This window comes from Triturus cristatus, chromosome 4_2 (genome assembly GCF_964204655.1).
Source record: "Triturus cristatus chromosome 4_2, aTriCri1.1, whole genome shotgun sequence".
NCBI classification, from domain to species: domain Eukaryota; kingdom Metazoa; phylum Chordata; class Amphibia; order Caudata; family Salamandridae; genus Triturus; species Triturus cristatus.
In genome coordinates this window covers 510976423-510992245 of record NC_140586.1, presented here as the reverse complement: position 1 = coordinate 510992245, position 15823 = coordinate 510976423, and the positions used below count along the sequence as shown (strand labels likewise).

At 44.1% G+C, this 15823-nt stretch overlaps 1 protein-coding gene across 1 annotated transcript in view; it reads left to right on the top strand.

The window, feature by feature from the left end:
• Positions 1-15823, top strand: part of SPATA1 (spermatogenesis associated 1) — a 394319-nt gene that overhangs the window by 297568 nt on the left and 80928 nt on the right. Inside the window, exon 9 of the mRNA XM_085602111.1 lies at positions 10309-10434. Coding sequence (XP_085458237.1) covers positions 10309-10434 — 126 coding nt within the window. The remainder of the gene's footprint in view (positions 1-10308; positions 10435-15823) is intronic.

Genomic DNA, 15823 nt, shown 5'->3' with positions numbered 1-15823 from the left:
TTAGCCCCTTGGGCAACAGGAAGGTTATAAAGACCTATAAATTAGATTAATAAAATATTGATTCAATCAAACAAAGGAATGAATTTTTTCTTCTGACACATTTTGTTTCACGTTTTCCAAATGTGTACTCCAGAATGATATGGTAGCTTTAATAGAAGGGCAGTTCTAGCACTTCAATTGTTCATATGCTTGGACAGGGGGCATATCTCTGCCAACTACAAACCCAATTTGTACATTGGTGATCAGCGGCGAGGATAGGACTTGTATTTGTGCAGCAAATATAGTGATTGGTGTACAATAATATCCCTCAGTGCACAGCTTTTTATCTTCAAATTAATGGAGAAATCCAGTTCAAGAAAACGATTGAAATCTGTCTGGTCAACCAGTAAGAATTTATTCTTTGGTCGTCATAAATTCTTTTCAGGATGAGTGGATTTCTTATCACTTCCATGAAATAAACATGTCATGCTTCACATGCAAAGAAATTAGGATCCCAATTGGTCAAACCCAATGCATTTCGGTCTGGATAAGCTCTTCATCAGGGGGAACTGTACAATCTCTGTAAAGGGTGAAGCACGAAAGAAAGCTGAGTTACCAACCCTGGATAAACCAAAAAATTACATGTTGATAACAAAAATACATGTTAATCAATGTGTAAGTATCAGCATGCCCACCATCACTATAATTATTATACAGGAACCACTGGATGTGATAAAACCAAAAGTGAATGCAAAGAGAATAGTCCCAAGACTAGAGTTCAATGTGTGGTAAGTAAAGTGACAAGTGCTAGTGACTGCCAAACAAGTGAAGAAAATGAACTAGATTAAAAAAAAAGGCCATCAATATGAGGTGTGCTCGCCGTTAAGTGTGATGACACAAGTGAGTGTAAATGGCCCGTGGTGTGTATATGTGAGTAAGTTCATGCAACCTGCTTTGAACACAGTGAATTAAATAGATACAGTGCGCATATTACCAGTGACGGTCACACAAAGGTAGTGCCAATCCATCAAACCCAAACAGTTACGTGCCTACGTTTTAGAGCGGACCAGAACGGTCTGTAGTGCCACTTAAGATAAGTCTGCAGTTATATAAACACGTGGGTTGTTAAAATATCTCTCAAACTAGTCAACTCCCGGCATTCCTGTAAGAGGAATCGCCGGTGTAGGCGCATGCATACCTGTAGGTTAGAAGCCCTGGGTTCCATAAGGATCCATATTCAAAAACAATCTGTGAAGGGTGAACGATCATATATAGAGCAAGGATGTCGGTGTAATCGCGGTCAAGGTGATAAAACTAGAAAGCAGACTGTGCGAGGAAGACAAAGGTATAAGGTGTGATGTTCGTGAGAAGAGAGACTGATGGCTAGGTGTTGTGAGAGTAAACCATGGTTCACGTAAACAGAGGAAAAAATAAGTGGCATTTCTGATGTTTCAGAAATAATGTAGTAAAATTCAACATACATTATGAACACCATATTGAAACAAGTTGAAGAATGTTCATGGAAATTATAAAAAAACAGCTATATTCATATCATTCAGACCGTTAGGATGCAATGTGTCCAACATTCTTATCCAAAAGATTTCTCTTTGTAAAAGGAGTCTGGTGATGTTGGTACCCTCTTTGTTGAATTCACTACATTTTTTCCGAAACATCAGAAATGCCACTTATGTTTTCCTCCGTTTACATGAACCATGGTTTACTCTCACAACACCTAGCCATCAGTCTCTCTTCTCACGAACTTCACACCTTCGACCTTTGTCTTCCAGGCAGCACTTAGTTTCGGTTGACAGCCATTTTATTCACACCCGTAGACTCACAACCGTAGCGTAGTTCTATGTCATTAATTTCCCTTATTTTTCTCAGTTTTTTTTTTCTTATGGATCATTTTTTCTATATCACTGTTTTTTTATCTATTGCACACTCTAAGATGGCGGCTATTACTGGCTGTCCGATACTCTTGCACAGTCTGCTTTCTAGTTTAATCACCTTGGCCACAATTTCACCGACATCCTTGCTCTATATACAAGAGTTCACCCTTCACAGAGTGTTCACCCTTCACAGATTGTTTTTGAAGATGGATCCTTACGGAACCCAGGCCTTCCAACCTACAGGTATGCATGCACCTATACTGGTGGTTCTTCTTACAGGAACGCCGGGAGGCGACCCGTTTGAGTGATATTTTAACAACCCTCCTGTTCATATAACTGCAGACTTATCTTAAGTGGCACTACAGACCGTTCGGGTCCACTCTCAAACTTAGGCAGGTAACCGTTTGGGTTTGATGGCACAGCACTACTTTTGTGTGACCGTCCCTGGTAATATGCAAACTGTATCTATTTAATTCACTGTGTTCAAAGCAGGTTGCATGAACTTACTCACATTTACATGACACGGGCCATTTACAGTCATTTGTGTCATCACACTTAACGGCGAGCGCCCCTCATATTGATGGCGTTTTTTCATCTAGTGCATTTTCTTCACTTGTTTAGCAGTCACTAGCACTTGTCACTTTACTTACCACACATTGAACTGTAGTCTTGGAACTACTCTTTGCATTCACTTTTGGTTTTATCACATCCAGTGGTACCCGTGTAATAACTATAGTGATGTTGGGCAAGCTGATACTTACACAGTGATTAACATGTATTTTTGTTATCAACATGTAATTTTTTGGTTTATCCAGGGTTGGTAATTGAGCTTTGTTTCATGCTTCAACCTTTACAGACAGTGTTCTGTTCCCCTGATGAAGGGCTTATCCAGCCGGAAATGCATTGGGTTTGACCTATTGAGATCCTAATTTCTTTGCATATGAAGTATAACATGTTTATTTCATGGAACTGATAAGAAATCCACTTGTCTTGAAAAGAATTTATGACGAGCAAAGAATAAATTCTTACTGATTGACCAGACAGATTTCAATCGTTTTCTTGAACTGGATTACTCCATCCATTTGGAGATAAAAAGCTGTGCACGGAGGGGACGTCTCCCCACGTGGGATTCTTTTTTCAATTGTATCCTACATGCTCGGGATCAGAGAGCAAAACCCAAACTGCACGCAGAACTTTGCAACCAATTGAAAGTTATTTTATGAACTTTTTGGTGTGCACGTCCCACCCTATTCATTCATTGTACACAACTATCCACATCTCAGACAAATTTGTGCCTTATTAAATTTCCGCATTGGCAATTTTTTTTGCCAAATCATGTCTCTGTCTGGTGAAGCAGCAGCTCCACCAGCAAAAATGTATTAGGAGCTGGCTAAGCTGGAGACCTACACTGTAGTTCAGTTCCAGGATTTCTGCAGGGGTTGAGCTGTCTACTATGGGTTTCACAAGGAAGGTGAAGCTGCAAAAGGCGCTGTAGGCCTGGGCAGAAGCTTGCAATGCAGGGCCTGTGGCCCCAGAACAGGATGGGCAAGAGATTGAGGATGATAAGGAGCTGACCCAGGATTCACTAGAGAATCTGGTACTGCCTGTAAGCCAGGGGTCCAACAGCATGCAAGGAGCAGTAGTTCCTCCCCAGGGAGGGAGCAGTATATTAGTAAGGAATTTGATATTGGAGCCTACTGACCTCAAAATGGAAATGAAGCAAGCTTTGGAAGACAAAATATAGGCCATAGAGAAAATGAAAATTATGTTGGCTCAGGAGCTGAGCTTGAAGGGGCTGGATATGAAGGCCAGGATGACTGAGTCCAGCCAAGATGGCAGCAGCATTTAATCGGTCTCCTCCGACAAGAGAGTACACATACCCAAGGGTCTGGTGTCTGATTATGGAGTGTGAGATAACATAGACAAGTGGTTTTTGGCTTATAAGATTGCTTTGCAGATGCACAAGTTACCTGGGGGGGCTTCGGGGGCTAGTCTGTGAAAGCATATCCCTACCGAGGGGAGGGAGACCGTAATGGCCCCAGAGGGGAGTGACAGGATGATGTATCTCTCCATGAAGGAAGCCCTACTCATGAAACATGATTTGACCCCAGAGAAGTACAGGCAGAAGTTTAGGGACAGTGTGAAACTATCCCTGCAGACCTGGGTGGATTGTGTTGATTCTTTTTGCAAGGCATTGGATGGTTGGGTGAAGGCTTTTTCTCTTCTTTTTGTCCTCCTGTCACCACCGATCCGACTCGCTTTCCCTTGTGCTCAATGTCGGTTTTAGTTCTATCAGATTTACTGGGATGTAGAGAATGCACGCAACCACCCCAGTTTTGCTGAATTGAGGGGGTGTAATCATTGGAGAGAAATATATTCAAATCTTTGACAAATTCCAAAACCTTCTTTTCCATTGTTGTTATTGCTGCTTCTGTCAAGTTCTTTTTTTTAAAAAGCATGGATCTCTTCCAGGCCTGCCATGTAGGGGCCAAAGGTTGGGTCCAGAGCTTTCATATTTCTCTCCTTGCCAGTAAAATTAGATAAAAGACCAGATACCTGCATTCTACTTGCAAATTGAGCAAATCCACATCCTGGTGAATTACCCCAAAAATGATTAAGGCGGTGCTTACTTCAATGTTCATTCCCGTGGAGTGAGAAATGGTCTTACCTACTGCTGTCCAAAATTCTTCTAGTCTTGGACATCTGGCGAACATATGCATATCGTCTGCCTCACCACTGTTGCACCGCTTACACTTTAATTTACCAGTCCCCCTTATCTTTTCTAACCTTTTTGGGGTCCAGTAAATTCTATGCAGGGTGTAAAAATGATTCTTCCTTAGTGCAGCAGGTTTTAACCACCGAATAAAGTGTAGTAAAAGATACTTGCCATAACTCAGCCAGGTTCGCTTCCAGCAGGTATCCGTCCCACATAGCCTGAGATGTTTTCTTCTTGTCCTCCTCTGCCGTCAGCAGATATTGGTACTAATGCGCCACTTCTTTCTTCCTGGCCAATAAGTCATGGAGATCGATTTCCATTTGTCCAGAGTCATCCTCCGACCAATTTTGACTTTTGAGCCACGCATTTACTTGGTAGATTTTAAACCTGGATATAGCACTGCCCGTCTTGTTGTTCCAGAAACTCCAGGTTAACCTTTGCCTATCGTCCACCAACTGTCACAACCTGGTGATATTGCCCTGCTTCAAAGGTTTCCCAAGACTATCAAGTAGACATTCTGGAGTTCCTGGATAATCCCATTTAGGGGATAACCTACTGTAGTTTGCTATAACCATAATTGATCTAATCTCGTATCAAGATCTTGCTGCCGCCTGTATGTGCTTCAGTCTGAAGAATTTTGGTGCCCCAAACTTGTAAGAGAACCCTTCCTCGAATAGACCCACCAACATAGTCTTAAACATGACTCCTATTAGGGACTCGTCAGGACATAAAAGAAGCATTCTATTGTTTTTTTATTGGGAGGCCCAACAGTAAAGTTGTAAGTCTGGAAGTCCTATGCCTCCTACACCAACTTTCCATCTTAATTGTTTCCATGAGATTCGTATTCCTCTATTGTCCCAATAAAATATGTTATTTTTCCTTGCAGTTTCAGAAGCGCTTTTTTCTTGAAATGTAATGGGATATTATTGAAGAGAAAGGTGAGTTTGGGGAGGACAGACATCTTCACAAAGTTAATCCACTCATATATCGAAAGTGGAAGGTTCTGCCATCTTGATAATAAACCTCCTATCTCCTTTTCCCCCCTTTTGAGATTAACAGTTGTGATTTTTCCTGTCTTTAGTTATTTTAATACCCATATATCTTATATCCTGAACCCTTGCTATCTTGCTGCCATTTTGGTTCCAGAGCATTATTTCAGTTTTTTCTTCATTAGCTACATATCCTGTAAATGTGCCAAATTTCCTTACCTCAGCCTTAAGGTATGAAAGAGCAGATGTAACATCAGAAGTTTACACCATGAAATCATCTGCATATAGAGAGATCTTCCTTGAAAATGCACCCACTATAACAGGCTTAATCCCATCATTCTTTCTTAGACTTTGAGCAAATACTTCAATGTACAGATCGAACAATACAGGAGAAATAGGGCAGCCCTGTCTTGTTCCTCTTTCTTTTCGGTTGGGTGAAGGACTGTGTAACTTGACTGCACAAAAGCATGTTTAGTCTCTGTTTAACAGATCTGTGCCAGCACCTGATTGATAGTAAGCTCTCTCGCCCCAGGGAGCTTGCTAAGGAGATAGACTGCTGGGTGAGCACTAGGGTCTATAAGAATGTATCTGGGAAGGATCACCACAACGGTGGGCAGGTTTCACATCCGAAGAAGAAGAGAGGGGCCAAAACAAATCAAGGAGTTCTCTAAAGGGCCCCAATCGAGTTCCATGGGTCAGGATTCCAATCCCCCTGCTGAGAAGAAAAAGAAAAGGTTCCCTGACAATAAGTCTGGAGGATGCCTCCCCCCCATGTGTTATGAGTGTTAACAGAAAGGACACTACACGGGGTATGCTAGGTGTCCCAAGTGGGCACAGTCCCCCACAGGTGGGCAGTCCCTGGGGCTGGCTAGTGTAGCACTTGGGGAGGAGCCAGTGGTGGGGACAGTTGTGGTTAAGCCAATGTTACTATGTTTTAGGGAGAGAGCACATGCACTTTAGCACTGGTTAACAGTGTTAAAGTGCTCAGAGGCCTAAAGCAAACAGAACAAGCATTTGCAATGCAATAGGTCTCGCATTTGCAAAAGTTTAAGCTATTGGCATTGTTCATGACAATGCCTTTTTTAATCTATTTTGTAAAACAAACACATAATGGCATTTATTTATCATTTACAAAGCCAATAGCCAGTGTTGCATTATTATTAGCAATGCCAGCTGCTCACACTTTTATAATGCGAGACCTATTGCATTGCAAATGCTTGTTATGTTTGTTGGCATTGGTTCACTTGTTTGTTCAGGATACATACGCCCCCGCCCCTCACCACACACAAAAATTCCCTCGTGACGACTTTCTACTTTCAGTTTCTATTTTATGTTAATTGTGCTAACCGAGGGAGGAAGAGAGAGCAGCAAAGAAAGCCCACAGACACAACCAATTACCCTCTGCAAACGATTCCGTGGTCAGTCCCCTTTCATGTCGTGTCCACCCAGGGGGAGGGGAAACTGAAGCAGAGAGGAGGGGATTGAAAACGAGAGGCAGCCGCAAACCCCAAAAAAGTCTTAAGTATTTGCAATGCAATCGGTCTTGCATTTCTGAAAGTTAGCGCTATTGGCGTGGTAAACGATATTGTATTTTACTTATTTTTTTTGTTTGTAGAGGTGGAGAGTGTGTGTGTGTGTGTGTTTTTTAAACCTTATGGTAAAGAAACTGTGTTGAAGACCTGAAGAGAACCAATATGAGAAATGGTGAATCAGTGTGTGCATGTGCAATCAAATTATGTGGTTAGTAATTATGTGGTATGAAGTGTTGTGAACTTATGTGTAGTGGTATTGCATGTCCTTGGGTGGCATGTATTGAGTGGAATTATGTGGCATGATGTGGGAATCTGTGGTGTGGATTGGATGTATGTGGTGTGTAGTGAAATTGTGTTGTGGACTTGAATTTTGTGACATGGGATTATGTGGAGTTGAATTGTGTTGCATGGAATTGTATGGCATAGAGTGAAAATATGTGGAGTGTAATACTGTGGTATGGAGTGTAATTTTGTAGGTTGGACTGGAAATATGTGTAGAGGAAATTAAGTGGAGTTTAAATTGTGTTGCGGAATGTAATGGAATTATGTTGCAGGGGAGAGTAATGTGGATTTTGTTTTTTGGGGAGCGAACAGCTGGGAAGACTGCTTTGATTTGGAATGTGCACGGATCGATTTTTGGGATGTTCTGCATGCAGGAGTATTCATTGGCTGTTAAACAACTGACTGCTGTTTTAAGGCAATCATGATATAGGATTTTAATGTCTGGCCAGAGATTTTATATCTGTGTTAGCAGGCACCTGAAGTGTGTAAGGCTCAGGGAGCAAGACAAATAGTTAAGCAGCAGGGAGGGACATGAGTTGGTGTGGGGTGGGGATGGCAGGGCAGGTAAAGTTAAATACAAGTTTCACAAAGTGACTCCACATTTTGCATCAAGTGTTGCTGTGCCTCTGTGTTAAATGGACTTGTCTCTTTAAGGGAATCATGATATTGGATTTTACTGGTCCTGGGAGAGATTCTGGTCTCTACAGCGGAAGTGTGTAATGCTTAGGGAGGAAGACAAACAGTTAAACACGCATGGACAGGAGGGAGGTGGTGTGTTAAATGACAACCTTTTTTTTGCAGTGGAATGATAATTTTATCTACCAAAAAAAGTAACATTCTGAAAAAAGTGGTTGTCAACGGAATAAACAGGAAAAATAATATGTGTGAAAGTTGGGGATTTCTGCTGTTATTACACCATTTTTAAAGAAAACCAGACGTCTGCCAGTCGTGTATATATATTTTTTTAAAAACAGCTTGCACGAAGCAACAGGCGAGTGGGAACAGCGTGAAACGTAAATCAAAGTAAAACGACGTGGAAGGTAAAGTAACGGGGTAGGGACCGTCGGTATGTGGCTGTTAAGGTGCCAATAATTTCAAGAGTGTACATTGTGAAGACAAAGGAGCTTTAACATACCTTGTCTCACCTTCTCCAGCCATAAATGCTTCAAGCTCCCCAGCTGCTTCTCTTCATTCCAGGGCACGGTACTTGCTGTAGTGGCTGTGTCTTATGCTGAGAGTGGGTGATAAACATATCTATTGCTTGTTGTTAACACAAACACCGGCCACTTATCAGTTAATCATTTTCAGCTGTATAGATTGTGAGGTAAAACCAATCTTCGATCCACGCTTAATAATTATTTGGAATTACTCTGCAATTACTACGTCCGCATGTTTAGGATTAACCAAAAAGCAGCCTTAACAAAGCCCACAATAAGAAAGCCTTGACGGCCAGGGGTGCATCTAAGAGTGGTTGGGAGATTTGCACCTTCAGCTTAAGAGAGAAAGACAGGAAGAAACACAGAGACGTTACTGTTTGCCACAGCCTGCTGTCCCGGTAACAAAATAAAGGGGAGGGTGTGCCTCATTATTGCTCATGGCCTCATACCTACGTGGCCCCGACCACACAGGAGAGGAGACCAGAAGATGAGCAGGATTAGCAGAGCCAGAGCGCAACAGTGAGCAAGGGACACAGTTGCACCTGTGACTCAGCAGTAGCAGCACCAGATCCTCAGGGCACAACTGGGTCTGCGTGCACACAGCCTGCTGGGAGCTGTAGTGCACTGGAGACACACTTAGGCCAGGTTGCATGACAAATGTAATATTTTTAACTGTAATTGACATAAACGAGAGAGAGCGTAGAAGGACGATTTGCTTTATTACTCTGTGCTGAACACACCTTGACGGAAATGTAGTTGTACTGCTTGTTTCCGACTACAGTGCTGGGAGTTTGTGAAAAGGCAGCAAATGTTAAGACTAGTGTGAAGGGCTGAAATGCCTCCTTCCCTCGGCAGCGCTCCATGGAAGTCTGTTGGAGCGCATAGAAGTGTGTTAAATTACTCGTGCTGGACGGGAGCAGTGTGGGCATCCCAAATAAAAATACAGCTTGTGTAAAGTCTGCGAATGCGCAGCAGACGTTGAGAGTAGTGGGAGAGTCTGAAATGCCTCCTGCTCTCTGCAGTGCACGAAGCAAACCTGTCGGAGCGACTAAAAGTTACTGTGCGAGCAGGATCGGGGGAACGCATGTAGGCAACAAAAGACCACATTTTGATGAAATGCAAATGCCGTGGGAAACATGAGTGCGCCATGCTCATACACGATGTGTAAGATAGCCGGCAGCAGCACGCAAGACAAACAAGCTTTGGCAACGCGGCCGCAAAAGTAACGCGGCCGCAAAAGTGAAAGTGATGGCGATCGCGATTGGAAAGACACATGGGGCTGCGCGTGTGCACGTTCACGTGCACTGTAGCTTTAGGCCACGGCTGCACTTGAAAAAGCCTGTTTTCAAAATGTCTCGGCCAGATCAGCGCAAGCGCTGAATCAGGCGAGACCTAAAAAGGAGAGTAGGAAGGCAAAACGTTTGGGGTGAACCCTCAGAGAGTGATATTTTCCAACACTCAGGTAATGCTTGGGTAGTTCATGGCATATATTCCATCAGGTTTCCTGGCTGTAGTGTTTAGAAAACATACATTCCTGGCTCTATATTGTACGGAATTACTAAAAACATTAAATTAATCAGAGTAATGGGGATTTTGTTGTGTTGCTTTTTTGTACATTTGAAGATGAGCTGTGCATTTGCATCAGTGAATTGATTAGCGTTATATCCTGAGTCCTGACATTTGCAAATGCACCTCATCTGGCACAATACAAGCTGCTAATGTGAGAAGCTTCATGAAAATATGCATTTTCTGTTAAAATTACAGGAGAAGAACTTATCGAGCAGCTGAAACAAATGAAGAAAGAAAGAACACACCTTGAAAAGACGAGAGAAGAGTTGGTCAAAAAAGCCAAAGGCTTACTCGAACAAAACAAGCTGAAGCGTAATCACGGTACAGCCTTTTCTCCAGTTCCTTATTTAAGGAATTCATAAACTGTGGAAAAAATGTAAAATTAACATTGTGTGCTAAAACAATATTACTGATAATTTACAATATAAAATCAACACAAAACAACAGCAGCACAACATAGGAAAAATTGAAAAATATAAATATTTACAGTGATATCTCTAGGAAAGAGATCAAAGATCCACAAAACATCATTTAGCCACACTTATGCCAGCAACTACCATGCTAAAGCCCTGCAGCAGTACTATAATCCAAGATGAGGCATTACCATTAGATTTATTGGTGTGCCATCTAATAACCAGTGCGTGGAACAATTACTGCAGGTATATTTTGCACCTGTAATGAACTGTTTTCCAACCGCCTTCAACTGACATAAGTCATCGGTTAAAATGTAAGTTCATCCAGTATTATTAATCGGTTTCAGTGTAGTACTGATTGTATACTGAATGGAATCGGGTCCCATTTCAGGATATAATAGCTGCAAATTGATATTAAATAGGACAAAGGAGAGCCATGATCCCTGGAAGACGCCTCAAGTTAACTGAGTCTGGAAAAAAGGACATTTCATGGCCAGGTCTGGGCAGGAAGAGGGCGGTTAAGGATGTTAAATGCTGTTGCGTGTCTAGATAACATCAGCTGAGCATCTTTACCTCCATTGAAATTTGTAGAATAGATGAATGAATGAACGTATATCTGCTAGGGCTGTTTCTAGTTCCCTATGAAATCTAATGCAGACTGTCAATCGTTCATTATATGGTTAGATTTAAACGGAGTCTGCAGTTGAGCTGCGGCCACCATATCCAATATCTTAAAAAGAAGAGGTACATTGTCTACTCTATGGGGCTTCAAATTTACCATGCAAGGGGGCGGAGTCAGTTACTGCAAAATTGCTTTATTGAGGCAGAAATGGGGCGTGTCTGAAAGGAGCAGTGCATGTCATTGGTGATGAGTGGTAGTTCTTCCAGTCACCGGTCAGTGAGGTTATAAGGACATGAGCCCCGTGCGCAGTGACTCATTTGTATACTTCAACCTAATTGGTTAATTTGAGTTTAGGCAGCCTCTCTTTGAATGGACTAGTGATTACTGATATTCAGTCACATTTTTTTCACTTTTAACTGCAAATAAAGGTCTGCAGTTCATTGCACCAAAAGTAGGAAGGGCTCCAGTGGGATTTGGAGATGAAGTGTATAATGCTTTAAGGAATTAAAAAAACTGTATCTAAATACCCTATTATTCTAATAGTATTTTAAAAACTGATCCAGCGTGAGACTGGGAAGAATGGGGAATAACATTTACCGATACCCTCCCTGCATCGCGGACCCGATGTCACACTAACTCATTCACACACACAGTCATTGGTGGGGCCCATAACACCAACACTCACACCACTCTGTCACGAGTCTGCACACACAGGAGGGATGAGTAATTCAAGCGCTGGACATGTGTGGGGGAAACCTTATAACCTATAGGGAGAGAAAAGTTATTTTACAAAATATACATTAACATCCTTCGCCTATAGATCCTTAATCCTAAACATCAAGGCACTCCACCCACTTGGTCAATGGACCAATTTAGTTGGATTGGTTGATGGTGTTTTAGAACCAGCTAAAACACATTTTGAGACTCAGAATCCTTATTTCCCTTAATGAAACCACAAACTCATATTTCTAGTTAATTTTCATAATGACTTATATTTGCATTTGTCTCGTCAAAGTTTAGAATTTCTAGATTAATTCAAGTAAATCGCAGAACATATTTACCTAATCTGGCTATTTGAAGTCCTCTAATTCATTGGCTCTGCATAACCAAATTTTTGCCGTAAATTGTCCGAAAAGCAGGCCAAAGCTCAAAGTTCTTTGCTCAGCACGTTACAGTCCCAATTTCTCAAAGGACCAGTAATCGTCCAAGCATCTATCATAGTTCATAGATTTAGAAAAAGTTTGCTGTCATCAAACGGTCAGGCCGCATCTGGATCATCAGGAAAGGCGTCACAACGAAGGTGGAAAACGAGCTCTCTCCAAAAATAAAGAAGAAGTCGACCAACCCACGAACGATCAACGAACGACCCTCCCTTCCTATTCTACCATTCTTTTATAATCAAATCAAGTTGAAGAAGATACAATTTTTAGTTTTAGAACAGTCATGATTGGCTGGTTGGGATCGTATGATTTATATTCCCAGATTTTCAGTACAGTTCGAGGGGTGAGGTCATTGGACAGCGAAATGTCGGCTTGTTCCGGTTTACTGTAAGGTTGATTGTTCTCCTGTCTTGGCGAATGTCCCGTTCCATATCCTTGTCCGGGGACATGTTATACAAAGGTCGCCAAGAGGTTCAGAATACACACTCGCTCATGCGCAATTGATTCCGCGCCTCACGAGACAGTGGCCACTTCGGCGTGTGGTGACAGCGGCCATATTGGAATTAGGCACAGATGCCAACTTAAGCGAAACAAACACAAAAGACTAATTAATAAATAGAAATAGTGATTCTAATGTTAACCCCTTACTTATCCCTTCATGTGTTTATATTTATCTAGGATATAGCAACATTTAAAGCCATTATATTCACCTTTTTCGATCCTCCTCGAGGGTGCAACATCACAAAGCAACATATATCATGCAGTATTCTATTACCACATATACTATTATTAATATGCGTACAGATTTTAGTTATAAAGGTTACTTAGCCATGCAAAATGCAAATCCCACGTGTAGTTTAAGTTTTAATAATGTTGATTAGTATACATGCAATACTCGTTTAATAATATTATAGTTAATAGATTATATAATTAGTATTTTCATGCAAAAATAGAGGAGGCATACAACATTTTGCACTACCTGCTCCATCAATCCCCCCCTTTGGTGATTTTATCACCACAATACCTAAAATATTGTGAATATTTTAAAAAGAAAATGAATTCATTGATTTTTAGTTCACATTTCTGTTTCCCCAATTTCTTCTTCTCTCGCTTTTCTATACATACTATCTTTCATTTCTTCTAATTATACTTCTTCAAATTCTCTTTTTCCTCTTTTATTCTCTTTCTTTTTCAAAGTTTCTCTTTTTAAATGTTCTATATTTTCTTTCTTTTGCAACATAAATCAATCAATCAATCAATCAATCAAAGCATTTATATAGCGCGCTACTCACCCAGAGGGTCTCAAGGCGCTGGGGGAGGGGGGTCCGCTACTGCTCGAACAGCCAGGTCTTGAGTTGCTTCCTGAAGGCGAGGTGGTCCTGGGTCAGGCGGAGGTGGGTCGGGAGGGAGTTCCATGTCTTGGCGGCGAGGAAGGAGAAGGACCGTCCCCCTGTGGTGGCTCTTCGGATGCGGGGGACGGCGGCGAGGGCGTGGCCGGTCGATCGAAGCTGGCGTTTGGGGGCGTAGAAGTTGAGGCGGCTGTTGAGGTATCCTAGGCCTTGGTTGTGTAGGGCTTTGTGTGCGTGGGTGAGGAGTCGGAAGGTGATTCTCTTGTTGACCGGGAGCCAGTGCAGGTCTCTCAGGTGACCGGAGATGTGGCTGCGACGGGGGATGTCCAGGATGAGTCGTGCTGAGGCGTTCTGGATCCGCTGGAGTTTCTTCTGGAGTTTGGCGGTGGTTCCGGCTTAGAGGGAGTTGCCGTAGTCCAGACGGCTGGTGACGAGGGCCTGGGTGACCGTCTTCCTGGTCTCGGTGGGGATCCACCGGAAGATCTTACGTAGCATGCGCAGGATGTTGAAGCACGACGAGGAGACGGCGTTGACTTGTCTGGTCATGGAGAGGGAGGAGTCCAGGATGAAGCCCAGGTTGCGTGCGTGGTCTGTTGGTTTGGGTGCGTTGCCTAGGGCGGGGGGCCACCAGGAGTCGTCCCAGGCGGAGGGTGAGGATCCCAGGATGAGGACTTCCGTTTTGTCCGAGTTCAGTTTCAGGCGGCTGCTCTTCATCCATTCGGCTACCTCTTTCATCCCTTCGTGAAGGTTGGCTCTGGCGGTGGCGGGGTCGTTGGTGAGGGAGAGGATCAGCTGGGTGTCGTCGGCGTAGGAGATGATGTTGAGGTTGTGCTGGCGTGCGATGTCTGCGAGGGGGCTCATGTAGACGTTGAAGAGGGTCGGACTGAGCGAGGAGCGTTGAGGAACGCCGCAGATAACTTCGGTGGCTTCAGATCTGAACGGGGGGAGGCGGACTCTCTGTGTCCTTCCGGCGAGGAAGGAGATGATCCACTCCAGTGCCTTCTCCTGGATTCCGACGTTGCTGAGTCGCTGCACTAGTGTACGGTGGCAGACAGTGTCGAAGGCCGCGGAGAGGTCTAGGAGGATGAGGGCCGCTGTTTCTCCATTGTCGAGCAGCGCTCGGATGTCATCGGTGGCTGCGATCAGGGCGGTCTCGGTGCTGTGGTTGGCCCTGAAGCCAGACTGCGAGGGGTCGAGGGATCCGTTTGTCTCGAGGAAGGCGGCCAGCTGTTTGTTGACGGTCTTCTCGATGACTTTAGCAGGAAACGGGAAACGAGTTCGGTGGGGTCGGCTGAAGGCTTCTTCAGTAGAGCGCTGAGTTCGGCGTGCTTCCAGCTCTCCGGGAAGGTGGCGGTGTCGAAGGAGGTGTTGATGATGTCCCGCAGGTGGGGTGCGATGATAGCGTCAGCCTTGTTGAAGACGTGGTGAGGGCAGGGGTCGGTCGGAGATCCGGAGTGGATGGAGTTCATCGTGCGGACGGTGTCTTCGGTGCTGATCGGGGTCCAGGCGCGGAGGGTGGTGGTGGGGGGCGGAGGTTTGGTCGTGACGTGCGTCGGTTGAGTGCTGAAGCTGTTGTGTATGTCCGCGATCTTGTTGTGGAAGTAGGAGGCGAGGGAGTTGCAGAGGTCTTGCGAAGGGGTGATGTCGTTGTTTCCGGCGTTGGGGTTGGAGAGCTCTTTGACGATGTTGAAGAGTTCCTTGCTGTTGTGTGCGTTGTTGTCCAGTCGGTCCTTGAATGCAGTTTTCTTGGTGGTGCGGATGAGTTGGTGGTGCTTTCGGGTGACGAGCTTGAGGGCCGCCATGTTGTCCGGGGTTGGGTCTCTGCGCCAGGTTCTCTCGAGGGCTCGGCAGTGCTTCTTGGAGCTCTTGATTTCGTCGGTGAACCATGGGGCCTTCTTGCTGCCGTGTCTGCTAGGCGGGGTCCTCAGGGGGGCGAGGTCGTCTGCGCAGTCGCTGATCCACTTCGTGAGGTTGGTAGCCGCCTGGCTTGGGTCCGTTGTGCTGGTGGGGGGGTTCATGCTCAGGGAGGACGCGAGCTGATTGGCTGTGATCTTGTTCCAGCTTCTGCGTGCAACCTGTTGCTGGTGGTGGTGGATCGTGGTCCTTCTGAAGCTGAAGTGGACGCAGCTGTGGTCCGTCCAGTGGAGTCCGGTGGTGTGGCTGAAG